General features: G+C 51.9%; 1 protein-coding gene and 1 pseudogene across 4 annotated transcripts in view; both read right to left on the minus strand.

The window, feature by feature from the left end:
• Positions 1 to 735: 735 nt before the first annotated feature.
• Positions 736 to 27,344, minus strand: BTNL9 (butyrophilin like 9). 3 transcript variants are annotated; one of them, XM_079772783.1, is made up of 11 exons: positions 27,226 to 27,344; positions 21,079 to 21,210; positions 10,605 to 10,958; positions 9,059 to 9,340; positions 5,735 to 5,866; positions 5,591 to 5,623; positions 5,339 to 5,359; positions 4,469 to 4,489; positions 4,193 to 4,219; positions 2,883 to 2,909; positions 736 to 1,523 (listed from the first exon to the last, which is right to left on the minus strand). In XM_079772783.1, the coding sequence occupies exons 2-11, from the start codon at positions 21,188 to 21,190 to the stop codon at positions 895 to 897; spliced, it is 1,638 nt and encodes a 545-aa protein (XP_079628909.1). In that variant the 5' UTR covers positions 21,191 to 21,210; positions 27,226 to 27,344; the 3' UTR covers positions 736 to 894. The 3 variants fall into 3 exon arrangements, with proteins under 3 accessions (XP_079628909.1, XP_079628910.1, XP_079628911.1); XM_079772784.1 differs by having other exon boundaries at positions 27,140 to 27,266; XM_079772785.1 differs by lacking the exons at positions 5,591 to 5,623; positions 5,735 to 5,866.
• LOC307100408 (glyceraldehyde-3-phosphate dehydrogenase-like) overlaps positions 12,933 to 27,647 on the minus strand; it is a 1,087,365-nt pseudogene continuing 1,072,650 nt past the window's right edge. Inside the window, exon 2 of the transcript in view lies at positions 12,933 to 13,769. The product of the transcript in view is annotated as a glyceraldehyde-3-phosphate dehydrogenase-like (transcript). The remainder of the gene's footprint in view (positions 13,770 to 27,647) is intronic.

The raw sequence follows: 27,647 nt of genomic DNA on the forward strand, positions 1-27,647 counted from the left end.
TTTAGTGGAAAACAGTAAAAAACAACAAGGTGTGAGGGCCAGATGTGCTCATTGGTACTGGATGTTATTGCTTCTAAGTCCTCAAAGCAGGGCCAGGAACAACATGCATGCTCATACACACATCCCTCCATCTGCCACACACGTGTCCCATCCATGGACACACAGTAAACACCATGAGCTCAGAGGCAAGCATTCACTCTCCTTGCCCCTTTCTGTATTTGTTTGTGTTTTCTTTCTCTGAGAAACCTGATTCTCAGCAGACTTCGTGACATTTATTTGCTCAGCCCCTTGTTGAGCAATTCTTGTCACAATTCGTTCTTGTCAAGATTCTCTTTAATGTTCAAACTGTCCCGCCCCTGGCCAGAGGCGCCTCTTCACCCCAGCGCCTGTGCCCTTGGCTGTGCCCCATCCGTTTCTGAGCACGTTTGTGCTTTAAGGCACAACATGGTCCAGGTCCGCCTTGTGCTTTCTCAGTCCAGCCCGGAATCGGCCATTTCCCACGTTCGTGTTAGTGGGAATTGACATTTAAAACTGGGATGTGAGCCCTAGATGAATTCATTCCTTACGAACTAGAAAATAAATGCGACATATACAAATACTGTACGTAAATTAATGGATATCTTTAATCCAATCACATGTCTCCCCTCCTCCCCTTTCCTCCCTTTTCTGCAGTGAGGACAGTGGCTCCTGGCAACATCAATATGTTTTACTCACTTTCTCAATCCTATGACACACACAGACAAGCTTGGGAATTGCCTCTTTTTTAAAAAGGAAATTATACACACATACACATCTACGCAGGCCACGTCCCTCTCTCTGTTTCCCGTGCGCGGTGCGGGCTGGCTGTCGCCTTGGCGGGCCTTTAGGCGGTGCGTCCTCCGCCCCCGCGAGGCCTCACCACGGCTCCAAGGGGGGCGCCGAGGGCTCGAAGGGCTGTGCCCAGGTGTCGCCGTCGTCCTCTTCGGGGACGCGTGTTCCTCGGACGGGCAACGGGCAGATGGTGAGCGGATCGGGGTGTTTGCTGCCGTCGGGGGCCCTGGGCCTGAAGTACGCACAGAGCGGCCCCGGGAAGGTGTCGGTGAAGGTGAAGATGTGGGAGCCGTCGGACACGTTGAAAAAGGCCAGTTTCCCGGCCTCGCAGTCCAGGAAGATGCCCACCCGCCGGGGCGGCACGCGCAGGGCCAGCGCCCGGCGCTGCGGCTCCAGCACGAAGTACTCGCAGCCGTTCCACAGCCCCATCACCCAGTAGCCCGCCGCCGGGCTCAGGCGCGCCGGCCCCGCGCGCGCCACCGCCGCCAGGCAGGCGCCCAGGAACCAGCGGCTGCGCCGGCCCACGTCCACCTCCCAGTAGTGGCGGCCGCTGCGGAAGCGCTGGTGGCTCAGCACGCACGTCTGCTCGGTGAACCGGTGCGGGTCTCCCGGCACCGCCGGGACCAGCGCCGCCCCGCGGGAGGACACGCTCTTGCCGTCCTGGGAGACCTCCAGGCTGGGGTGTGCTGAGGCCGAATCCAGGGTCACGTTCACTGCGCAGAGGCTCCGAGTTAGTGCTCTGCATGGTGCTGGGCCCTACCTGTCTCCTCCCGACCAGCCGACCTCTATTTTTTTTTTAAGAGAGAGAGTTAGAAACATCGATGAGAGAGAATCATCGATCAGCTGCCTCCTGCACGCCCCCTACTGGGGATGTGCCCGCAACCAACGTACGTGCCCTCGACCGGAATCGAACCTGGGACCTTTCAGTCCGCAGGCTGACGCTCTATCCACTGAGCCAAACCGGCTTCGGTCCGACCTCTATTTTTGGAACAATTGGTGGCATATTCACCCCCACCGTCAACCCCAAACACTCAGAGACTGAAGTGGCCTTCAAGTCACCCCGGAGCATTTGAATGTGTAAGAGGAATCCTAATTCTTTACTGAAATGGAAGGTTCCTGAGTTCTATGCGGTGCCACAAGAGGAGAGACAGCAACAAGGCCGGCTCCTGGGGTGGAGGGCTCACTGCCCTCAGGTCTTGGTCAAGGGGAGGGAGCCTAGGGCTGGCCAGTCCCGCTCTCTCACCACCAGTGTGGCCTAGAGAGAGCATCGCTGAGCTCTGAGCCTCAGTGTGTGTGTGTGTGTGTGTGTGGGGGGGGGGATTCCCCTCAGTTTTACAGCAATTTTAGGACTTTAAAGCTGCAGGGGACCTCTGAGAGGATCTAGCTTAGTGCCCTGTCATCACCATAGCTGCCGGAACACACTCATTTGATGGATGGGAACCCAAAGGATCTCTGTCAGACCCTCTGAAAGGTTCCTTACTACTCTGTATTTGCTCCTGCCAACAGCTCCTGCAGGTGGAAAGACCCAGTAAAACCAAGAACGATCCCCAGCTGGTTGCTCAGTGGTTAGAGCGTGGGCCCCACACACTGAAGGGTTGGTTGTGGGTTGGATTCCGGTCAAGGGCACATACCTCAGTTGCAGGCTTGATCCCCGGTCAGTCAGGGGACAAGCAGGAGGCAACCAATTAGCAATCGAGGTGTCTCTCTCACATCATGTTTCTGTCTCTCCCTCTCCCTTCCACTTGCAATGAAAATCAATGGAAAAAATATCCTCTGGTGAGGATTAACAAGACCAAGAAAATTCTATGCTTGTGGGGGTATGTATGTGCACACCAATGTATACCTGTGTGAGTTAATCACATCTATGCATGCAAGCATGTATGTGTGCATATGTGCATATGCAGGCGTGTGGGTCATGTTATATCTGTGCAAGTGGACTTGTGTGTCTGTGTGTGCAGGCTCCTACGTGGCTTCTGGTCAGACTCTTCCTCTGGTCTCAGATCGCTCCACCTCCCTCTTTAAAGATCCCGCCAACCTCAGTCATGTCATTCCTTGGCCCCTCCTCCAGTTACCTGCATATTGTTGGGCTGCTCTCCACTCTGAAACCAAACAAAGGGAAAATGAGGCTCAGAGAGCGGAGTGCGTATCCCTGGGGCGTTGAGAGAGGCACGAGGGACACTGTAACTCTGAATGAGCCCATCCCCACCATGACAGCTGGTTTCGGTCCATTTTCCTAAGGAGTCAGGATTGATAAGGGGCTGGTGTCATGCTAGGTTCTACCCACGCTGCATGCAAGCCGAAGTGCTCGGACGGGCAGGGGACCAGAGCCCAATACAAGCAGCGTGGGTGTCCTGCAGGATGGAGAGGAAGCCTCCACCGCTGACTGGCAAGCTCGGTCCCCAGGAGGCCCAGCCAAGGCTGGCTCCTGTCCTAACACGTCCTCTAGATGCTGGTCTTGCCTCCTTTCTTAAGGCGAGCCATTCAGCCTAAGAGGAGCCCCCAACAGCCAGCTAGCACATGAGATGCCCAGACTCCTTCGTGGTCAGAGGAGTGCACACTGAGAAAACAGCGAGAATCACTCCTCTCTACTGACCAGCAAGCTTAGCAAGCTGGCTCACATGGAATGGGGGCACGTGGGGCTCCATGCACTGCCAATGGCGGGGTGATGGCGCTGCCTTCGGGGATCCCTCTGTCCTACTTAGCGACAAACTCCCTGGGCCAGCAATTCCCTTCCTGGGTGTACATCCCGGAGAAGTCTCCACACAGGCCAGAAGGCGGCATGCCTGTGTTGCGTGTGGCGGTGTGGGTCAGAGCAGGCTGGCTGCTACTGCAGGAGGGCGGCTGGCTGAAATGGAGGCTCGGCAGCAAGGAGAAGCAGACCACATGTGCACGTGGCAGCAGGATGGATATTAAAACACAGTGACGGCGAGAAAAGCCAGGAGTGGCATGAGACTGTAAAGGTAGTTTACATAAACTGAAACGCATGTGCACAAAACAAGTGCACATTTTGCAAGAATACATATCATAGAAGGCAGATTTCAGATCGGTTGCTTTATGGGGGAATGGAGGGAGCTACAGGGAGAAATGTTACGTGCAGGCTAACATGCCCACCCCAGACCCACAGGTCAGTCTTTGAGGGTTGGCACCAGGAGCTTAGGGGATTCCTATTTGCAGCCAGGCTGGGCACCAATGGTTTACAGTATGCGTACACGTCAGGACAATATAAAAAAACTGGAATATAACCTCCTCCAGTGACACAGACTAATTTATGCTGAGTGAGGCTGTGGAATAAATGGGATGAGATGTGGTTGGTTAATCAGAGAGAGTGACTGGGACGCTGAGATGTAAAGTGGACAATGGGGGAGAAATGGACTTCACTCACCAGCCTGGCCTTCAGCCCTTCTCCAGTCTGAAGCAGTTAAGGAAACAAACAAAAACAAACAAAACCGGAATTAGAACACCGGGTTCCTGCAGCTTCCCTGCTCACAGGTGGAATTTGCACCCACTCCAGCCCCCTCCCCTTCCTCCTGCCGCCCACGCCCACAGAGCCAGCAGGTTCCAGCCTGGCCATCCGACCTGGTTGGGAGATAGGAACGTACCTGGGCACCCAGATGGGAAAGGTGGACAGGAAGAGGCAGTTCTAAGAGGGGTCACTTACCAAGCTCTGACTGCGCCTTCCCTGTAAGCAGAACACACAGAAAGCATCAGCCTGGGCTGGCTGGCCCATCTTCGGAAGGCGGTCAGGCCACTGGGAAGATGATCCTCAGTCTTAACCCACCGCCCCCCTCAATCCCATCCGTCTCTGCACCCTCCCCTGCAGGATCCTTACACCTCATCCTGTCCTTTGCTCTTAGGGCAGAAATCCCCACGGCGGGAGGGGCGTGGGAGGGGGAGCAGGTCTTGGCACTGAGGAGCCTCTTCCCAGGGCTCAGGTCTGTTTGAAGAAGCTGCTGTTTATCCGCCCAGAAATCACCGGCTTTCCTGGCTGAGTCCAGCCACTGAGCACAGCCGCCTGAGCCCCAGGGCGCGCGGGTGCATTACTTAAAGGACTGGGAGGACATCACACTGAATTGTGTCTCCTGGCCGGATGCCAGGACTGATCATTTGCCAGTAGAAATGCATGCCTTTGATCTGCCCGCCCTGTGTCTTTTAAAAGTAAATGCCCCTGAGCAAGGCAACACTACGCACTCATTTACACTATGCTGTTTGTTCTACCTCCTTCGTGCAGGCTCAAGGTGCCACCCTCCCCGGTGGCGCTTGCATTAGAAATAGAAGGATATCCTAGGAACAGGAGCCAGAGGGGTAAACCTTTAATAGTGGAATTGTGAGTGGCAGGGAAGCGGCTGGGAGGGGCTGTACAGAGGGTCTGAGTGAGGCCGGGCCTCCGGGGCAGCTTCGCTAGAGTCCGTCTGAGAGAGAAGACGCGGGAGGCGCCGAGGGATGGATTAAGAATCAGCTCTTTGCCATCTATCGTTGTCCAAAGGCGGCGTATGGGGTGCGTTACGTGCGCGCGGCACCCAGAACATACCCAGCTCTGCGGTGAGTTTCCCTGGAGAAGAAACGAAGAAAAGAGGAAATCTCGATCAACGAACGCTGACGCCCCGCTTTCCCAAAGTGCACAGACTCGGTGCCCGCGCGCTCTGGGGACCAGGCTGGGCTGGACTCGCGCGGGGAGCGGGCTCCGGGCTCCGAGGCGAGGGCGTCGGGAGCGCAAACCCCCGCCGCGCGTCCCGGCGCTGCTCCCGAGCCGCCCAGCCTGACTCCTCCTCTCCCCGCTCACCTCTGTCCTTTTCCGCCTGCTCCTTCAGCTCTTCTGAAAGGAGAAAGGAGAAAGGAGAGGAGCAGGCGTGGGCAGGGTCCCGGGTGGGCCCCGCGCCCGCCCCGCCCCGCGCCGCCCCGCACGGCCCGCCCGCGGGTACCTTACCTAGGGCCCGCCGCTGCCGGTGGAGGAAGCGCAGCGCCAGCGTCGCGAGCAGGGCCAGGAGGAGCAGCAGGCCAACCACCAACGTCCCGAGGAAGGCTGTCTTCCACGGCGCGGGTCCGCGTAAAAACACGTCTGGAAAACACCCACAGGAGGTGTCTGGACCGAGGCGTCTCCACGCACTCAGTTCCGGACGCTTCAGGGCCGCGTGTGCGACGGCTGGGGCGTTGAGCCTCCGGGGCCCGCGCAGCCACCGGCAAAGGGGCGCCGCCCCGGCTCTGGGAAGGCAGGGTCCCCAGGAACTGCGGGACTCGGGCTGGCTCCGCGGGAAGGGAGAGCGCGCAAACCGGGGGACGGTCCAGCGGGCGCCGAGGAAACGAACCGGGGGAGTAAACGAACCACTCCCGCCCGGACCTCTCTGCTGCTCTCCGCTCTCGCCCGGCGCCTGCACCCCAGGGGTTCTGTTGAGACGGGAAACCCACTTTGCTTCTGGCTAACCCTCGGCTTCTGCGTCTCATCACCTTTGGAAGAATCGATCGCAAAGCCCGGGCCGATGGACAGCCCGCTCTTTCCTCCCCAGGTCGCCAGGGAGGCCGCTGCGGACAGTTAGCAGGTGCACCATGAAGAATGCCCCTCGGGAAACCCGTGTGGCACTTTATAGAGTGAGTCTGTGCCTGCGGCAGATAATTCTAAAACACCGGTGCTTTCATCTCAGTGGCCTTTTAAAACATTTTTTTCTTTTGATCGTGATGACATGTACATCCCATAAAATGGACCATCTTAGCCAACTTAAGCTGGCAGCTCAGTGGCATTAACTGGTTCACATTGTTGTGCAACCACCAGAAGTTTTCTTCTTCCCAAACTGAGGTCTGTCCCCAGTAAACACTCACTTCCCATGTCCCCGCCCTCCTAGCCCCGGGTAACCTCTATTCTACTTCCTGTCTCTGTGAATTGGCTACCTTATAAAAGCGGAATCAGACAATATATGCCCTTTTGTGCCTGACATTCCACTTAGCACAATGTGCTCTTTTGTTTAATTTTTCTAGCGGTGCGTTTTTATTGTCTGGTACAAAACTATTGTTCCACACGGCGTGGTCCTTCACCTCAGGTAAGGGTTGAGAGCAAAGTCTCAGGGTCTGATGCCGCCCTGACCAGCTACCCTGGATCTTGTCCCCGTTCCTTCCCCTCCCACCTCCTCCAATAGCCACACACAGTCCCACCTCGGGACCTTTGCACTTGCTGTTCCCTCTACCTGAAAGCCCCCCTAATCGGTATCCATGTGACCCACACCCTTTATGAAGCCCCCTGGGGCCTTGCTATCGATTCTCCCAAAGGTGTGATGAGACGTAGATGCTAAGTGTTTGCAAGACGCAAACTGGGCCGAAACCGGTTTCGCTCAGTGGATAGAGCGTCGGCCTGTGGACTGAAAGGTCCCAGGTTCGATTCCGGTCAAGGGCATGTACCTTGGTTGCGGGCACATCCCCAGTAGGGGGTGTGCAGGAGGCAGCTGATCGATGTTTCTAACTCTCTATCTCTCTCCCTTCCTCTCTGTAAAAATATTAAAAAAACACAAAAAGAAGCAAACTGGGTTTCTGATATCAACAAAACATCTACACATCTAATTTCCCTGGTGTAAGAAGGGAAAGAGACTTCCCCCTCCCCCTTTCCCTTTCTTAGACCATCTTCTTTGGAAAACTTGTAAAGCTTTTCTCTATCCTATTGAGATGTATACAAATTCTTTTGAAAGCGAACTAAGCCTCCCAGGACAGTTTCTCTTCAGGAGCTCAAAACCATCTCTTTGTAATGTAAACACCCAAGAGAAAACACCTCTATCCTGTGTCCTGGGAGTTTCTGGAGGCACCTGGCTCCAAGTGGTAACTGCGTTCTTGTCATAAAGATTTGCGATGCTTGATCTTCCCTTTGGATCAATACAATCAGCTAACAGAGCCCTGGCTGGGTGCTCCGTTGGTAACATCCCGATATGCCAAGGTTGTAGGTTTGAGCCCTGGTCAGGGCACAAACAAGACGCAACCAATGAATGCATAAATAGGTGGAACAACAGTAGATTTTTTTTTCTCTCTCTCTTCCTCCTTCCCCCCTTTGCTTCTCTCTCAAATAGATAAATAAATAAAAAGGACAATTAGCTAACACAGATGGCTACCCCAATTGCCAGACATATTTAAATGAACTGTGTGTTCTGTCAAGTCCTCTTACCTGAGGATAAATCATCATTTATAAGGATGAAATTTCTTTCTGTTATTATAACTATTGATTTGGACCTATGTGGATAAACGCCCCATAGATTGGGTTTGTCCTCAAGACTTAAAAACAACTAGAGCCATGAACATTAAACCTTTCAGTGGGAGCCTCCGAAAAAGACTTTGATGTTAAATATTGGCCTTACCTTCAACTCATTGCCTAACTGACTTCTTCCCTGATCCACCACTTTTAAATCCACATACACACCCCACCATGTCTTAGCACTCTTCCTTGCTTCATTATTCCCTACAGCGCCTAACACCTTCTAATGTACAACGTAATTCACCTGTTTGTGTGTTTCTCCCGCGGAATGTGAACTGAGGACTGATAGATCCTCCCTTCCCCCAACTGATGGACGGAGCATGACGTAAACTCTACCTGCAGCCGGACATTCCTGAACACCTTATATGGACTGTACATTGAACCACCAATCAGAACCTGCCATATAAGCCCCCAATTCCTAAATCCCTAGGCCCCTAACCATGTACTTTACATGAAACCACCAATCAGCGTGGGCTGAGTGCCCTAAGCCTTGTCCCCTCTTTTCCTCCCCTTAAAAGGCACTCTCACCCCGGCTCTCTCTCTCTCTCTCTCTCTCTCTCTCTCTCTCTCTCTCTCTCTCTCTCTCTCTTTCTCTCTCTCTCTCTCCTTCCCCTCTGGAAGGCGGCCGGCAGGGTGATCTCCAATAAAGCCTGTGTCCTGGTATCCCACGGTCTCCGGCCCTCTGTTTCATCTTTCAAGGACAGGGGTTTAGAGCACATTGTAGGTCCTCAGTAAATATTGTTAGGGATCACATTAGGAACATTTGCCTCCCGTGAGTAGCGTTTCTGGGTTTTAGCTGGTGGCCTTGTAATGTTGGCTCTCTGGGGCCTTCTCTGTTTACGGGTGGGGTTGTCAGTTGTATTCTTAGTAGGTTCCTGATATCCAAATTGCTGACTTTTCAGATGTCAAGGTCAGCTCACCCCAGCCAGGCCCCCATACTATTGTGACCTTATAGATGGACTTTGGGACAATGGACATGGAGGATGTGATGATTAGGAAGATGAAGGTGAGCCAGCACCCACTGACCTGCTATTTGGACCACAAACTCTTTCTTTTGGAACAGAACAGGGTTCTGGATGGAGCAGGACACGTTGCTGTGGGCCCCTCCTTGGACGACCACAGATGTCTCCAGACTGAACAGGCCACGGGCGTCCTGGGTGATGGCTTCGAACTCCGGAGGCAGGCACTGTCCCAGGTGGCCTCTCCACTGAGCCTGAGGCTTGGGGTACCAGCCACTGGAGCTGCACCTGAGCTGAATGCCTTCTTTCTTGAAGCCCTCAAGGGAGATGTGAGGGTCTGACCCCATTCCTGGGAGAGGCAGGAGTGGGGAAAATTAGGCTCCTTCCTGGAAGTTGTGGTTAAAGCGTATCATTTTCAGTCACCATAAGGTATCACGAACTCTGTCTGACTGCTCTGAGCACAACATGGGCCCATCGCCTCCACCCACGGACTGTCCACGAGGGGTCCGTTGGAACACTTGGAAACATGGAGGGGGCATTTTACTCGAATGCGCTACGGACCTTTAGTCATATTATGCAAGGGACAGTCCCCAAGAACGAAGAATAATCCCTCCCCAAAGTTCAGCAGCTTGTCTTCTCTCTCCTGACTCCCAGCAGGGCTCAAGCGCCTGTGACATACACACTCCTTCATCTTCCCATCCTGTGGCGCTAGCTGTACGTTTTAAATACGCAAAACGTTACTGTGGTTTAAATGCCAATCCTGTACAGGATGTACGTCAGGAAAGCCCAGACCTTGCTCCACCCTTTCTATGCCGGCGCAGCCCCTGCCTTAGGGAACTCATTTCACTCGTTTCTACTCACCCTCCCTGTGGTTTCTTTTGTGCGGTGTTTCTCCTTCTTTCTCACACGAAAGCTTACCTACTATATAGAACACCTTCGCATCTTGCTTTTCTTTTGTCTTAACAACCTGCCAATCACTCCTCACCAGTTCACAGAGCTGCTGTCTCCAGGTGCGCAGTATGGATCACCCCATGCGTGATGGGCCACACTCAGCACCTGTGCTCACTCTTTTAGGTTGCTTCCGCCAATTTGCAATTACCATGATGCTACAAGGATTAAACGTATCCCCAGGCCTTTCTTCTATTTAGCAGTGGGAGGTGTCTCCTCAGGGTGAACTCCTAGAGGTGAGATTGGTGTTCAAAGGGAGCTGCACAGACAATCCTGCCGTCGCGTCGCCGAACCCCCAGGCACCGGCGCTTTGGGACCTTGAACTTGGTCTACCTGGTGCAGAGGGCCTCCTCCCCGCAATTCCACCAATTTAAAAATGTTTGCCAGACTGAGAAGTAAAACATTGCGTGTCAGTGTGGCTTTAATCTGCCTTTCATGATGAGTAAAAGGGACCAATCATCTTTCCATGTGTTTAAGGGCTATTTGTGTATCTTTTTTTGTGAACAACGTTTTTGTTGTTCATTTTCTAATTTTTTTTTTTAATAGAGCAATTCCCCTGTTCTCCGCGCTTCCTCGTCTACTCTGAAGCCTAGCAGTTACATCCAAACGGACCCTTCCCTGCGGCTCTTCCCCCCATCCCGTGCTGGCGCGGCCAGCTCACGCACCTGCCACCTCCAGCTCCCAGACAGCCTCCCCGGAGAAGGAGTCGTCGTTGGAGAGGAAGCGGCACCCATAAGGGCCCTCGTCGGCGGGGAGCACGCCGTGCAGCTGCAGGATCACGGTGCCGTCCAAGATCTCGTCCTTGAGGAGTTTGGTCCGGTTCTGGAACTGCGCCATCTGCCGCCCCGGGAGCTCCCGCCCGTCCTGGTACAGGTGCACCACGTCGGAGGCCTGGCTCCGGAACCAGAGGATCTCCATGTGCTCTGCGTCTCGGTACGGGGACAGGTGGCACGGGAACTCCACCTCCTCCCCGACGGTCGCCAGGATGGACTCCCCAGGGCCAATCACCTTGACCTCCTCTAGGATGAGAAGACAGAACAATGGCCAAATACAGCTCTCCTCAAATATAAGCTTTAGTCATGTCCCTTTGCAGCTCAGAAATCTACAGTAAACCATTCGAATGAGGAAGGTGAGACACCCTACAAGACGGCCTGTCAGGTTTCTTGAACAAGTTACTGTCATGAAAGCAATGAATTGGGCCCTAACCGGTTTGGCTCAGTGGGTAGATCGTGGACCTGCAGACTGAAGGGCCTCGAGTTCGATTCTGGTCAAGGGCACATGCCCTGGTTGCCCGCTTGATCCCCAGTAGTGGGCGTGCAGGAGGCAGGAGGCTGCAGGAGGCAGGCGATCAATGATTCTCTCTCATCACTGATGTTTCTTTCTATCTCTCCCTCTCCCTTCCTCTCTGAAATCAATAAAAGTATGTTTCAAAAAAAAAGAAATGAATTGGTAATTTCTGAATAATGGGAATAGATGTTTTCTTTTTTTGTTTTGTCTGAATATATATATATATATATAAACATTTTTATTGATTTTTTTACAGAGAGGAAGGGAGAGGGATATAGAGTTAGAAACATCGATGAGAGAGAAACCTTGACCAGCTGCCTCCTGCACACCCCCTACTGGGGATGTGCCCGCAACCAATGTACATGCCCGTGAGTAGAATCGAACCTGGGACCCTTCACTCTGCAGACCGACGCTCTATCCACTGAGCCAAACCAACTAGGGCTGATCTTATATTTTTTATAGTGTACATATACACAGCCTCTGTAATAGCTAAGGGCATTAAAATAATCTATGGGGCCCTAGCTGGTTTGGCACAGTGGATGGAGCATCAGCCTAGGGACTGAAGGGTCCCAGGTTTGATTCCGGTCAAGGGCACATGCCCAGGTTTCGGGCTTGATTCCCCAGTAGGGGGTGTGCAGGAGGCAGCCAATCAATGATTCTCTCTCATCATTGATGTTTCTATCTGTCTCTCCCTCGCCCTTCCTCTCTGAAATCAATAAAAAATATATTTTTTAATAAAATAATAATCTGTGGGGCTCCTTGCTTTTTCTTTTGTTAATCCTCACCTGAGGAGATTATGTATATATTTAATTCTCACTTGAGGAAATTTTTTCCATTGATTTTTAGAGAGAGTAGAAAGGAAAGGGAGAGACAGAAACAGTGATCTGAGAGAGACACATCAATTGGTTGCCTCCTGCATGCCCCTGAACGGGGCCGGGAATCTGCAACCAAGGTATGTGCCCTTGACCCGAATTGAACCCGGGACCCGTCAGTCCGCAGACTGATGCTCAATCCACTGAGCCAAACCGGCTAGGGCCCAAGGATATTTTCCCCATTGACTTTTAGAGAGAGTGGAAGGGAGGGGGAGAGACAGAGAGAGAAACACATAGGTTGGTTGCCTCCCCCACACAGGATTGAGCCTGCAACCAAGGTATGGCCCTTGGCCAGAATCAAACTCAGGACCCTTCAGTCGGCAGGCTGATGCTCTATCCACTGAGCCAAACCAGCTAGGGCACTTTACTTTTTCTTCTTCTTCTTTTTTTTAAATCTAAAAGTCAAATCCTGCCCAGCTGGCATGGCTCAGTGGTTGAGCATTGACCTATGAACCTGGAGGTCACTGTTCGATTCCTGGTCGGACCACATGCCCGGGTTGCTGGCTGGATTGCAGTGGGGGGTGTGCAGGAGGCAACCAATCAATGATTCTGTCTCATCATTGGTGTTTCTATCTTTCCCTCTCTGAAGTCCATAAAATATATATATTAAAAAAAGTCAAATCCTTCCCTGAAGATGTTTATTTGGGGGATACAGTGAACTTTATTGATGGTGCATGACAAGTAGGGCTCCCTACACCCCTCCCCTTCTTCAGGGGTCTGGGATGGAAACGGTGGTCAGGAGATTCTCAGTGTGTCGGGGATCGATCTGGGGCAGGGACTCCCCAGCAGCTGAGGGCCTCTCTTCCTCTCACTGGGGCTGATGGTCCAGGGTTCTTACTCCTTGGAGGCCATGTGGACCATACGGTCCACCACCCTGTTGCTGTAGCCAAATTCATTGTCAGACAGGAAACGAGCTTGACAAAGTGGTCACTGAGGGCAATGCCAGCCCCAGCATCAAAGGTGGAGGAGTGGGTGTCACGTTAAAGTCGCAGGAGACAACCTGGTCCTCAGTGTAGCCCAGGATGCCCTTGAGGGGGCCCTCTGATGCCTGCTTCACTACCTTCTTTATATCATCGTATTTGGCAGCTTTCTCCAGGCGGCAGGTCAGATCCACAACCGACACGTTGGGGGTGGGGACACGGAAGGCCATGCCAGTGAGCTTCCCATTCAGCTCAGGGATGGCCTTGCCCACAGCCTTGGCAGCGCCGGCAGAAGCAGGGATGATGTTCTGGGCAGCCCCTCGCCCATCACGCCACAGCTTCCCAGAGGGGCCATCACGGTCTTCTGGGTGGCGATGACGGCATGGACTGTGGTCCTGAGTCCCTCCACGATGCCGAAGTTGTCATGGATGACCTTGGCCGGGGGGCCAAGCAGTTGGAGGTGCAGGAGGCATTGCTGACAATCTTGAGGGAGTTGTCATACTTGTCCTGGTTCACACCCATCACAAACATGGGGGCATCCGAGAAGGGACAGAGGTGATGACCCTCTTGGCTCCGCCCTTCAAGTGAGCCCGGCCTTCTCCGTGGCAGTGAAGACACCGGTGGACTCCACCACATACTCAGCACCAGCATCGCCCCATTTGATGTCGGCGGGATCTCGCTCCTGGAAGATGGAGATGGGCTTTCCACTGATGACAAGCTTCCCGTTCTCAGCCTTGACTGTGCCTTTGAACTTGAATAGAACCATACTGGAACATGTAGACCATGCAGCTGGGATCAATGAAGAGGGTCATTGAGGGGGACGTTGTCCACTTTCCCAGGTTTAAAAGCAGCCCTGGTGACCAGGGGCCAAAGTTGCTCACTCTGACCTCCACCACTGTGTGTCAGGGCTGCAGCTGGCACTGCGCGGGAAGACAAGGCTGTCTGATGAACAGGAGGCAGAGAGCCCTGCCTTGGAGACTTCTATTCACCAGGATCTTTCATTTGATCATCCTCTTTCATGGCATATCCATCTGGTCCCTCCAGTTTCTGCAATTTCCATGACAGTTGCTATTCTTGCTGCAGTTCTTCTGCACAAGCTGTCTCATGCCTCACTCCTCTCTGCCTCCTTCTGTGAACCTCCTTTCCTTCCCTCGAAGATCAGCTAAAAACTACATTCATCCCAAGCTTAACCAAAACCTCACTCCCAGCTCTCCCATCATGGATCCCGCCCACCCTTCGGTGGGGCATGGCGGTGCCTTCTTTGTTCATTCCAATTGAGATCCCTTGTTGCCACGGGTGTAGCCCCAACAACCTTCCAACTAGCTTCCTTCTCCAGCTTTCCCCCCAACACCTGATGCCTGGCCCTCTCTCTGGGTGCACCCTCCCTCAGTTTACCCTCCACCTGTCATCTTTCTGCATAATATGTCCCCTGCAAGGCTCTGCTCAAACACTTCCTCCTATCTAGGGTTCTTTCTGGCTTTCTGGAAAAAAACCCAAATGATTCTCTTAGCTCTGCTCCCAAAACTTGGGTACATTTCTCTTGCAACCTGATCACAAACAGCTGGACAGGTGGATTTAAAAGTATTTTCCAGCACAAGCACAGACCAGTAAGAGTTTCTGGGCACTCTCTTGCTCTGACCCTGCCATGCTTGTGAGCTGTGGAGAGTGTGTAGGAATATGCTGGGTGGCTGGAGCGATGGTGAAAGAACACTGCGGGTGGGGCTGGCTGGTGCGTGGGGCCAATGGCTTTAACCCCTTCCCCTTGCACCTCACAAAATAGCCTTGCAAGATAGAACACTGTCAGCTTTTTTTTAAAAAAATATATTTTATTGATTTTTTACAGAGAGGAAGGGAGAGGGAGAGAGAGTCAGAAACATCGATCAGCTGCCTTCTGCACACCCCCTACTGGAGATGTACCCGCAACCAAGGTACATGCCGTTGACCGGAATCGAACCCGGGACCTTTCAGTCCGCAGGCCGACGCTCTATCCACTGAGCCAAATCGGTTTTGGCGAACACTGTCAGCTTTCTAAAGAACAGGATAACCCTGTAAATAACATGGTCGTCAATAGCATGGCCCTGACATTATTTGGGAAAAACTGTTTTGTCTTGGGTTGCTTACTCTGCAAAAACAGGATGTGGTTAATGTGCTTAAAAAGTGGTCTTGCAAAAAGGGTCGGGGCTGCTCTCTGGTCTCCCTGCGTGGAGAAAGGCAGAGCAGTCGCTGGTTGGCTGGCTGGTTGGCTGGCTGGCTAATAAAGGCTCCCTAAATTTTAATTTGGTCTGGACTCCAGTGGTCGTTCACTCGCGTTTGCTCCACAACATTTGGAGGCCCCCGCGAGATAACCAGCCTTTGCCTGGTCCTGTGACTGGAGCCCACCGGGGTCCCTGGACTCTGACCCAGGGGGAGATCTCTGAGAGACGTTCCTCAGCTCCGGGACTTGTAGAGGTCGGAGACCCCGCCTGCTAAATTTCCTGATTGACTCTGATCGGAGCCGCCTGGATCTGGTTCTTACCAGTAAGAAACTTATTTCTGGTTCTGTTCTGTGGGCGCCCATCTAGGGTCTCTGGAAGGCTGGACACAGCGCTACTTCTGAGACCAGATCCCGGTGCAAGACAGTGCCCAGCGATCCTCAGTTGGTTGTCTTTGTCTTTTGTTCTGTGTTATTGTGGTCTAATTGTCTCTTTCGTTAGAATGGGTCAGTTTGCTTCTGTCTGTACTCCCCTGCAATGTTTTTTGAAAACTTTTCAGGAATTCAAGCTGCGAGCAGATGACTATGGAGCTTCCGTTAATGCTTTTGATTTACAGAAATTTTGTGAGCTGGAATGGCCAACTTTCCCATATCCCAGTGAGTGGAAGGGGGAGCTTGATCACCTCCCCAGAAGTAAAAACACTCAGACTGTCTGGTGTATAAATGTAAGTGTGAGAGTCTGTGTGAAGTGAAAGCTACTTTGTGCTGTCTGGCTGTACACATGAGAGTATTTGTTATCTCTTTCTGTTGTTTAATTTGTTTAAAGATAGGGCGGACCTGCTGTGACAGAATGCAAAAGTCTTTAGCAGCTGCTGAGACACCTTTTTCTCAGAGTATTTTGTTCTCTGTCAGAGAGGGAATCAGCCCACTTAGCTAATAAAAATTTCTGTCTATTTTTGTATAAGTAAGGGTTTCAGTTTGCTCTGATTTGTGAATTTGCTGTATTAAATTGAAATTTTAAAGTCCTAGGTTTAATTTGAAGGTATAAATTTGTGACATTTCAAAGAAGTTTTATTTATGGCTTTCTTATTTCTTTTGGGTGGTCGGAGAAATCAAGAGTAGTAAGGAGGAGGATTTAAGATCCTCTAGGAGTCTAGGGGCTTAGAGTAAAAATCTATGAGGGAAAACAATGGTTACAGAAAGAAAAAAGTATCCTTAAATGTAAAAAGCCTGGTTATACAGGATCTCAGACCGCTTGCCTTATTTCCTCTGCTAAGGACAGAGTAAATGGTTAATGCAGAAAAACGGGGTGGGGTGTGTGTGTGTGGGGGGGGGGGGGCATCGGCGGGGAGAGCAGGGAGAGATAGGTTTTTGTTGATTTTGCTGGCTACAACCCGCTCTGCTGGCGTCCTTGGTTTCTTACTTATCTGAACTATTTTGACTTCAAGGCTTTTTGCAAAACACAGTGGATCTTCCTCTGCCCCGTTTTATTACTTCTTGTGCGGTGGTGGAATATTCAGCAAAGGAACTTTAAGATATAATATCTTTAAGGCTGACAACTAGTTTAAGTTTTAAAAATCTCTGTCTCCCAAAAGGAAATATTTTTACCTACTCTTGGTTTTATCAACGAAGGTCTAGTTTTATTTTCTTGAAAAAGTACATTTTAAATGTGTTCATTAAAATTAATCTAAAAATGCTAACTGTTCACTTTAAAATATATATATATATATATATATATATATATATATATATTATTGATTTTTACAGAGAGGAAGGGAGAAGGATAGAGAGTTAGAAACATCGATGAGAGAGAAACATCGATCACCTGCCTCCTGCACACTCCCCACTAGGGATGTGCCCGAAACCAAGGTACATGCCCTTGACCAGAATCGAACCTGGGACCTTTGAGTCTGCAGGCCGACACTCTATCCACTGAGCCAAACCGGTCAGGGCTAACTGTTCACTTTTAATAATCATTAAAGGATTGAGGTTTCTAAGAAAAAACAAAACAAAAAATTAAACTCCCAGGAGCCAAGAGGAGGAAAAACAGAGCTGAGGTCCGCAGGCACCCTGGTGATTTAAAACTGGGTGCTAGGCAGACTCAGCCCCCGAGAGCCAGGTGAAAGAAGGGGGTGAGGGGGCTGGATGCCTGAGCTGCCTGCAGTGGCCCTGGAAGAAGCAGCAGCAGCGAGAAAAGCGGGGACAGCAGACATTTACCTGACACTATAGCTGCCCCGCTGCTGCCCAGTGAGTAATGAGCATTTTACAACAAGCAACACAAGACTGAGGCCTTTGGCTTGCTGGCTGCAGCAGTTAAACCAGAAGCCAGTGACTGCGCCTGGCCTTCCGGCAGCCCCAGGAATAGAGCAGCAGGCCCGGGATCTGTGAAAGCAGCAGATAGAGCTAGGGGAAGCTCCCTGTTTGCGAATGCACTGAAAGGGTTCAGTACCTGTTGCTGCTGGAAGAGGAGGGGCTGAGATCCCTTCCAGTGCACTCCCTTGGGAGAAGCCTGGTCGCTGCTCTGCCACAAAGGGGACTGGCGGGAAGACAAGGGGTCTAATACCCAAGCCACTGCCACAGAAGCGCTTTGCAATATGCAGAGCTGTTTCTAACTGCACCTCTGGCTGTTTGGGACTGGCAGCTTAAAGTCAAAGAGAAAAGGAAAGGCAGTCTCCCTGGACTGGGGAGCCTTCAGGACTTTGAGATTCTCCAAGAGAGGAGGAGTCTGACTGAGGGATGGCAGAGACCCTGTTGGGTTGGAAGGACCTAAGACCACATGTTAAACTTATAAATTACGGCTTTCTAGGCAGATGTCCAAGCCCAGTTATGTAGGGGTTAAGCTGCCTGTTTACAGCAAAACAACTTTCTCCCGTGCCAGAATAAATTTTAGGGAAATTAGACAGGCTGTGTTTGTGGCTAGAAAGAAGAACTGGCCACCATGCACAGCCCTGACAGTGGCCTGCAGAAAACTGTATAATAGACTTAGATGATGCCTGTGTTTTCATGGACCTGACTCCAGAAAGACAAGGAAAATTTTGCTTTGTGTGGGAAGGTCAAGAATAGACTTTAGTCACTTCCTTAAGATATTTGTATAGCCCTACTATGTGTAATATATGGTAGCAGAAGATTTGTCTACCTAAGGTGGCCACAGTGCCAATATTGTACTTCATTGTGTTAATAATATTGCATTAACCTTACAGATTTGAATGCAGTTGCCAAAAGGGCAGGTGCCCAAATGGGCAAGGAAAATACCCATCTGGTTTTGGTCTCTATTAAAAGACAGTTGGCAGCCTATATACTGTCTTGCAGGCCTGTGTGACCATGCCCATGTCAGGTATGGCACAAACCTCAACTTTAGGAAACCAGGGAAGGCCTGTTTGGAACAGAGGGAAGTGGTGAGTACCAGCCCTTTGTTACAGGAATTACAGACCCCGTGAGGTCCTGTGACATGTGAGACCCTGTAAAGCAATAAAGCTCCCTTAGTCCTTTCTCAGAGGGCATGTCACCCCTCCCAGAGACGATATGAAATTTTAAGGACAAGTCAAGTAGGGGGAACCCTCCTACAAGGACAGCTATAATTGTCTACTTGAATATAAACACATTTTGAATTTCTCCTTGTCATTTGAAGACAGTTGTATTACTCTGAAGAATCCATAGAAAGGACTGACAAGGAAAATCAGAAGATCTTAAAGCAGGTCAGTGTATTTTTCTCCTTATACAATTCCTCCGAAATTTGGCAATACTTAATAAATAAATCATGGCAATATATTTCTTTGCATAAATTCAATAAGACCGGTTTCCAACAGTGGTTTTATTAACCAGAAACTTTGACTGGAGTATCATGTTTTAAAGAGCCCTGCCTGAACTCTGAAGACTTGAAGCCAATAAGAGTGCCATGGAGAAAGCCTGGTATCCTGCTTGGCAGCCCTGAAAACAGCTGGTGCTGGAGCATCAGGCCCACACCCTACCATCACTGGTGGTTGGTCAGAGTAGAAGGGGAGCAATAAGGGCACCTCTGCGTCCTTGTGGACCCCCACGCACTCTGAGCCGCGACGAATAGGAGGGTGAGATGGGCCTTGAAGCCTAGGGCATGGGCCCGGCTAGAGCCACTGCAGGTGAGGATTCACCTAACTCAGCAGGTACTACAGGCCGGCCTGACGGCAGCTGGATGGCCTGGCTTCCTGGCCCTACGGGGCACATTGAGATTCAATCATGAAATTCCGGCAAAGGCAGTCGGTTACCATTCTTGTTAAGTTTATGCAAACAATCAGGCCAAATTAAATACACTAGATAAATTAGTCTTGATTTGGCTCTTTTGATAAACATGGGGGTAATTTTGAGGAGAAAAATTTCTATTTCAATAGAAGTTATTAAAACTGAAGGGTTTTCTTTCCCTCCCACCGGACCATTTGTTACAGTTTGTCTCTGCCAGGTCACAAGCCCACCTCCTTCTGTGCCCAGGCCTCATTGTCCCTCTGACAGACAGCAAGGATCTCTTGGCTCTGAGAGAAACTTCTGACCCGCCTCAGCAGGAAGTAGCTAGAAGAGTCTAACGACGACCATTTTCCCTAAAAGAATTCAGAGCCAGGATCCTTGAGGTAATATATCAGGCAGTTAGACAGATATGAGCAGAGCAAGGACAATGGGCCAACTAGCACTACCAGATGCAATTAAGTCTTTCCATCTCTACCTATGTGAGACAAGGGGACTCCCCAGAAGCAAGAGGGAACGAGGCTGCAGATAAAGCAGCCCGGGAGGCTACCCTAAAACCAGTGGGGTCTCTACAGATTCTAGTGACTCTTCCAGATCCTGACCTACCCACCTCACCAGCTTACATAGAAACCCAATCTAGAAAAGCTGAAATCCATAACCAATCTTTACTCAAGTTCTTACAGGCTTTACAGTCCACCCAGAAAGCAGTCCAGAAGCATATCTGATCCGGTCCATCCTTCCACCCTGGTGACTCTGTTTGGATAAAGAAATTTGCCACACAAGGACTGACTCCTACCTGGAAAGGACCACCTCCGCGGCAGTCAAGGTCGACGGGATCCCGACGTGGCTTCATCACACCTGGCTTAAGACAGCCCAGGCAAAATAGAGAGTCCAGGACTTTTCGGACCCTCTAAAGATTAGCCCTGGCCCTCATTCCGGGCCCTTATCTTATAAACAGGCCCACTGACTTTATTCCGCAGAGAATTAATTCTATCAAGCTTATAGTCCTCATGGGTCAATATAACTCCCTCACCAACAATGACCCAAAAGAGTCAACGATTTGACTCATGTACATAAAACCAGTGGGGAATGTTAGAGAGTGGGAATTTTTTAACATTCCGGAGAGGCCGTGGACTATGCCTCAGATAGAGTTGTCAGTGCTGACACCAGGCCAGGCCTTGAGATATGGTCTCATGGCCCCTTCCCCTTGCACCTCACAAAATAGCCTGGCTAGATAGAACACTGTCAGCTTTCTGAAGAACAGGATAACCCTGTAAATAACATGGTCGTCAATAGCATGGCCCTGACATTATTTGGGAAAAACTGTTTTGTCTTGGGTTGCTTACTCTGCAAAAACAGGATGTGGTTAATGTGTTTAAAAAGTAGTCTTGCAAAAAGGGTCGGGGCTGCTCTCTGGTCTCCCTGTGTGGAGAAAGGCAGAGCAGTCGCTGGTTGGCTGGCTGGTCGGCTGGCCGGCTAATAAAGGCTCCCTAAATTTTAATTTGGTCTGGACTCCAGTGGTCTTTATTCGAATTCACGCCACAACACTAGTACCTGGCATGGCTACAGATCTCAGCCGGGAGCACCTGCAGGAGGGGTAGGTAGAGGCTGATAGGCTCACATTCTGGCTGGCTCGGCTGCAGATCGGATACGCTACCTGAGTTTGTCTCCCAAGGCTGGAGGATGAGGAGGAGGTGGATGAGGAAGACGAGACTGCTGGGCTGCGGTACCCGCTGAAAGGAGTCCAGGGAAACCGGGAAATTGACCATCTCTTCAGCAGTAGGGTCACCTGCAGAGGGACAAAGAGATGCTGGGGTGACACAGGAGAGCTGGAACCCGGCCCCTCAGGCCAGAGGGCTATCAGTGCCTTAATTATCTTTTGTGTGGTTCTTAACAACCCCAGTACCTGGCTTCTTCTAAACCAAGCATGTCAAACTAGTGGCCTGCGGGTCGCATGCCTCATTTATTTGGCCCGTGTTAGCCTTTGAGTTTGACATGCTTCTTCTAAACCATAGCCGGATGTGAGAGCTGCTTCTAAATTTACCAGGCAGCACTGGTAATGGCATCACTGGCCTTGCTTGGAGTCACGGAGCCGCATGGGGACAGGTCCCAAGGGTCCCAGAGGAAGCAGCTCCTGAGGTTCACATTGTTTTAGAGCCAGAAATAGAGCCACGTGTTGTATTGGGGCTCAGCTAGTATTTAGGGACTTTCTACAAAGGGAAATCTACAAAAACTCTCACATGCATTTTCACTCTCCCTGCCCAGCCCTGTTCCCATTCCCCTTGGCCTGGAACATCAGGTCCATAAAACAGATGAACAAACACAGAGTTCTAATCTCTCAGAAATGGGACGCATGCCTGGCAGCTGCTGACCAACTTCCACTGCACCTGGGACACCTCCCTCCAGTCCTAGACCCTCAGGTGTAGCCTCCAGGGGGTTAGCTGGTGACTGCCCCTGAGTCTATGGCATCGTTGAGGCCACAGTGATGGTGTGGTCCCATCTAGCTACACCAACCCCCACCTGTGGTCCGGGAAACCCATCCCCGATACAGGCGAGGGCTGTTCCTCTTACTCCTGACACCACCCAGGGACTTGCAGCATGTCTCACAGGCCTACAGCCAGCGTGCAGGCAGCCGATGCATCTTGGGAGATACACAATCCTCTCCACATTCGTCCTCTGTTGAGTTGTGGGACTTTAGGCAAATTTTATAACTGGCTGAACCTCATTTCTTTGCTTGAACAAGAGAAGAAACCAATGCCAGCTCAGAGGGCTGCTAAGCCTCCCACAGGTTGGCTGGTGCTCCTCCTCCCTCTGCCTCCACCTTCCAAACAGCTGCTTGCCACCCTCCTCCTTCCTCCGGAGACTCATCCCCCTCCTTTCACTCCATCATCGCACCCCAAGGGGTGGGGGAGCCCCATGAAGTTTCCACGCTCATCACCCTCAGCCTCCCTTCTCCCTCCTTCTCCCTCCCACGCCACTGTTCGGTGTCCTTTCTCACAGACCTGTGACCTGGCACATGCTCCTGTGGTCCTGTGGCCGCAGAGCCCCAACCAACGGCCAGCAACACCGCTGGCCGGGCGTAGAGGAAGGACTTGAAAACTGCTCCGTTACTCAGCGGAAGAGGGGCCAGAGGAGGTGTGCGGGTGACTTCATGGGAGAGGGGAGACGCCCCAGGTGACCCCTGAGCTGGAAGGACTGGGGTCACTAAAATACAGTGGGGGTGGGAGGTGATAGCCTGTGAGGTGAGTGGGCCAGGGCCGCGGGGCCCCGCCCTCTGGGGGCTCACAGGAAGGGGGAGGGGGAGGCATGCTGGACCAGCTTGATTTGTGCTCCAGGAGGGGCCTCTGTGGGGGAGGAAGTCGGAGTCCCTTCTGGAGGGGTCCTGGCTGTGTTCCAGGCCAGCAGCTACTGCGACGACTATTCACACAACAACCAGAGAACAGATGCCTTGGGCTGGGGTCCAGGCTCTGGCCAGACAGTGCAGCCTCTCACCCTTCGGGCTGATGGAGGAACACGTATGTGTCAGGCCTGGAAACCAGCAGCGAAGAATCCCGGAACGGGGGGGGGGGGGGTGCGTTTTCTCTCCTCCCTGTTCTCTTCTCTTTTGGGCCTCGGTCTTTACTGCTGGGCTCTTAACTAGAGGTGCAGGAGGGCAAAACCATGAGGGTCTCTTAGCAGCAGCCAACGCCTCCGGACAGGAGGGCACAGGACACCTGACGGATCTGTTTGGACTGCCGGGTTCTGAGGAGTTAGTCACGTCGTATGGTAGTTGTTGACTTGCGTCCTCTGTGGCAGCCATGGCTCATCAGGCCCACAGCGGGGGCGGGTGTGCTTCACGGGAGGAGCGCATGCCCTGGTATTCCTGGGCAGGGGATGCTGCCACCTGTGCGGGGTGGAGGGTGAGGTAGGGAGGTGGGGGGGAACCTGGGGCTGTCAGCGTGTTCCAGACCCTGAAATTACTGTAGGACTGCAGGTGCCTGTTGTGATACACCCATGTGATTTCTGTCACCAAGGCTGGAGGAGGAGGTCTCTCTCTCTCTCACAGAGTAATAAAAAATTAGCACAAATCGAGACCTTAGTATCTACCAATCCCGTACCTACACCAGAGTATTAAGATTATTATTGCAATGAAACTAGATCACCAACTTACACCATACACAAAAATAAACTCAAAATGGATACAGGACTTAAACATAAGACGGGAAACCATAAAAATACTAGAGGAATCCACAGGCAACAAAATCTCAGACATATGCCGAAAGAACTTCTTCACTGACACTGCCCCTAGGGCAATGGAAGCTAAAGAGAAAATTAACAAATGGGACTACATCAAAATAAAAAGCTTTTTTACAGCAAAAGAAACCATCAACAAAACAACAAGAAAGCCCACTGCATGGGAGAACATATTTGCAAATGCTATCACTGATAAAGGTTTAATCTCCAACATCTACAGGCAGCTTATGCAACTTAATAAAAGGAAGATAAATGATCCAATAAAAAAATGGGCAACGGACCTAAACAGAATCTTTTCAAAAGAAGACAGAAGGAAGGCCAAGAGACACATGAAAACATGCTCAAAGTCACTTATTATCCGAGAGATGCAAATCAAAACAACAATGAGGTACCATCTCACACCTGTCAGAATGGCTATCATCAACAAATCAACAAACGACAAGTGTTGGCGAGGATGCGGAGAAAAAGGAACCCTCGTGCACTGCTGGTGGGAATGCAGACTGGTGCAGCCACTGTGGAGAACAGTATGGAGTTTCCTCAAAAAACTGAAAATGGAACTCCCATATGACCCAGTAATCCCACTCCTGGGAATATATCCGAAGAAACTAGAAACACCAATCAGAAAGGATATATGCACCCCTATGTTCATAGCAGCACAATTTACAATAGCTAAGATCTGGAAACAGCCTAGGTGCCCATCAGCTGATGACTGGATCAGAAAACTGTGGTACATCTACACAATGGAATACTATGCTGCCATAAAAAAGAAGGAATTCTCATCATTTTCAGCAACCTGGATGGAATTGGAGAACATTATGCTAAGTGAAATAAGCCCGTCAATGAAAGAAAAATACCACATGATCTCACTCATTTATGGATAATAAAGAACATTATAAACTGATGAACAAAAAGATAGATACAGAGACAGTAAAGCAACAAACAGACTTTCAAATTACAGGGGGAAAGTTAGGGAGAGGTGGGGGAGATAAGAAATCAAACGAAGGACTTGTATGCATGCATATAAGCATAAACAATGGACGCAAAACTCTGGGGGGTGAGGGCATATATGGGTGTGGGGTGGGGGGGGCAATGGTAAGATATGTACACATATAATACCTCAATAAAAAAAATGGGTAGAATATTGTCTACCTCATAGGATTGCCTGAAGATTAAATAGGAGAATGTAGATATTGCAAGATAATAATAAATAATTCTAAAATGCTAAAAAAAAAATTAAAAAAAAAGAAAAAGAAAAGATTATTATTGCCACAGACAAGGAAACGGAGGCACAAGGAGGCCAGCTGACCAGCCTGCACAAGAGGTGGTGGTGGAGTGGGGGGTTCAAGCTCTGCGTTCCTCTGAATTCCTCATCAGCTGTGCACGTGTCAGGACTGCGTGCACCTTCAGTCTCCTGTCCCCCGCCCACCATGACCCCCGTAGGGACCTCCTGGCCACAGCACTTGCCCTGACAGCATCTCTTGTGCACCGAGTCCCCAGGCGCCAGCCCCCAGACCAATGAACCAGCCAGCCAGCCAGCCACCAGCCAATGAGGAAAAATCTAAAAGCTCCCTCAGACGGAGTCTCCCTTAGAGCTTGTGAGCAGCACCTTCTCGAACAGAAGGCACATGCCCTAGGGTCTCTTTGCTCCCAACACACAAGGACGTGCCTGGGAGCCTTCACGCGGAGGGAGACGGTCTGGCAACTCCCTGAAGGGACTTCTGAGGGCTGAATGCCCTGTGGCGCCCAAAGGAGTTTTTAGGGGTAAACAGGCGGGTTTAGGGAGTCTTAGAACAAAGAGGGTCCTTGGGGGAGGAAGGCTGGGAGCCCATAGGTGGGGCCTGGAGCTGCCAACAGGCATCATTCACAGAGAGCCAAAGGTGCCACAGGACAAGGGGAGAGGAGGACACCCGTTCCCAGGAGAGAGGAAAGCCACAGGGTGGGGAGAAGGAGGACACTCTCGCAGGGAACAGAGATGCTGGCACACGGGAGAAAGAGGAGACAGATCTCCACGGCGGGCGCGGAGAATTCTGCCACTGAAGCGGGAGGGAATAAGGGGGCACCGCGTGGGGTGTGAGCTTTGAAGTTGATAGTCTACCAGCTGGAAGGCAGCATCAAGAAACAAAGAACTGCCGAGACCGGTTTGGCTCAGTGGATAGAGCGCGGCCTGCGGACTCAGGGGTCCCAGGTTCGATTCCGGTCAAGGGCATGTGCCTTGGTTGCGGGCACATCCCCAGTAGGTGGTGTGCAAGAGGCAGCTGATGGATGTTTCTCTCTCATCGATGTTTCTAACTCTCTATCTCTCTCCCTTCCTCTCTGTAAAAAATCAATAAAATATATTAAAAAAAGAAACAAAGAACTGCAGCCTTTATAAACCTTAGAAAAAGGGGCTCCGTGGGTCACCCCCTGTGGGATCCCTCCCCATGTGGGAGTCTGTACTTGTTTCCACTAAATTTCCACCTTTTCGTCTACCACCTTTTGTCCGTGGCTTCATTCTTCAAATCCACCTGGACAAGCACCCTTCATCCCGCTCAGGAAGATCCGCCCGACTCAGCACGCGGGGGCACCCTCCCCCCGACCCCCCCCCCCCCCCCCCCCCCCCCCCGCCGCCTGGAGCTCACCCTCCTGGCCTCTGCTTTAAGGCTGGGTCCTCCCTGGAGAGCAAGGACCCGCGAGGGCACACTCCCCCCCCCCCCCCCCCCCGTCCCCCTGTGCACACCCCCGTGGGCATGGATTCCAGGTTCTGGGTCGGGTGAGGAGGTTCTGCTGGGGAAAGGCCTGGGAGCGGGGCAGGTGAGGAGCCCGTGGGGAGAGGGGGGCAGACGGGGGTTCAGCAGGAGCTGAGTCTTGCCGGTGGGTACAGTCTCCCTGCTGTCCAGGGAGCGCGGCCTGCTCCCTCCTGGGGACCCGGAGGAGGAAGGCTGGTGCACACTGGTGCACAATGCCGCCCCCCTGCCCAGGGGGGGCTCAAGTCCCCCTCACTCCTTTCCTCCTTCATTGGGTCCTTTAGGCGGTTCCCCTTGGTTCCCCCCTGGCCCACTCCAACCCGTCCCAGTTTGCTCCTCCAGCATCCCCAGTTCCTAAAACACACCGCGGTCTGGAGGTCGCCAGTCCCTCAGCTTTGAGTGTCTCTTTATTTGTTGCTTTTGCTACTTTTGTGACCTTGGGCTGAGGCAGCGGCGAGCTTCGCCCTCCTCCCAGGCCCGTGTCCTAAGCTGGGAGTAGGGTTTGCACCTTGGCCCTCCACAAGCTGTCCATCGATCGATCCATGCTCACGGGCTTGCTTGGGTTTGATGGCCCACAGGGAGTTTCTACCCCCAGCCTCAGCCTCCGAGGGAGAGGACCCTGCCCAGGAAGGGACCCTCAGCGAGGCTGGAGGGAAGCGGGAGGCATCCGTTCCCGCCTCCTCAGGTGGCGCAGCCTCTCCGGTGGCCACACTCCAAACACCCCTCCCTGCAGCCAGGCCCTGCTGGGCAGACGGGGCCCACCTGTGCTCGCTCAGGAAGCCATCACTTTCTGCTTCCCGGTTCTGAAAGGCGGAGGCCTAGGCAGGCGCTGGGAGTGAGCCGTGTACCTGGCAGGCTGCAGCGGAGGGTCCGAAGTGGCAGAGTCCCGGTGAGCCCAGCTCTGGGGCACAGGAGGTGACTGCTGTGAAGAGTCTTGGTCCAGTTGAGGGGCAGCTCACGTGTGGCAAGGACCCACCCACCTTCCACCTTATGACACCCGCTGCTTGCTCTGCCCTTTGCTACAAAAAACAAGAAAGATAGACAAAAGGAGGAAGTCCCTGTCACATCCTGCCTCTGTGAGGCACATCATGAATGAAATTTCCATGGAGAGCGTCATTGCAAGGGCTTAAAACGAGGACAAAGGTGCCTGGGAGTTTTGCAGAGACTGCAGACTGCAGAGCGGTGGGGCGGGGGATGCTCGGCTGGCTGACTGGGGCTTGGGGCTCCAGGGGGGCAGGCTGGCCTCGCTAGCGGGCCCCTCCCTCCTCAC

Source organism: Cnephaeus nilssonii (assembly GCF_951640355.1).
Source record: "Cnephaeus nilssonii genome assembly, chromosome: 5".
NCBI lineage: Eukaryota > Metazoa > Chordata > Mammalia > Chiroptera > Vespertilionidae > Cnephaeus > Cnephaeus nilssonii.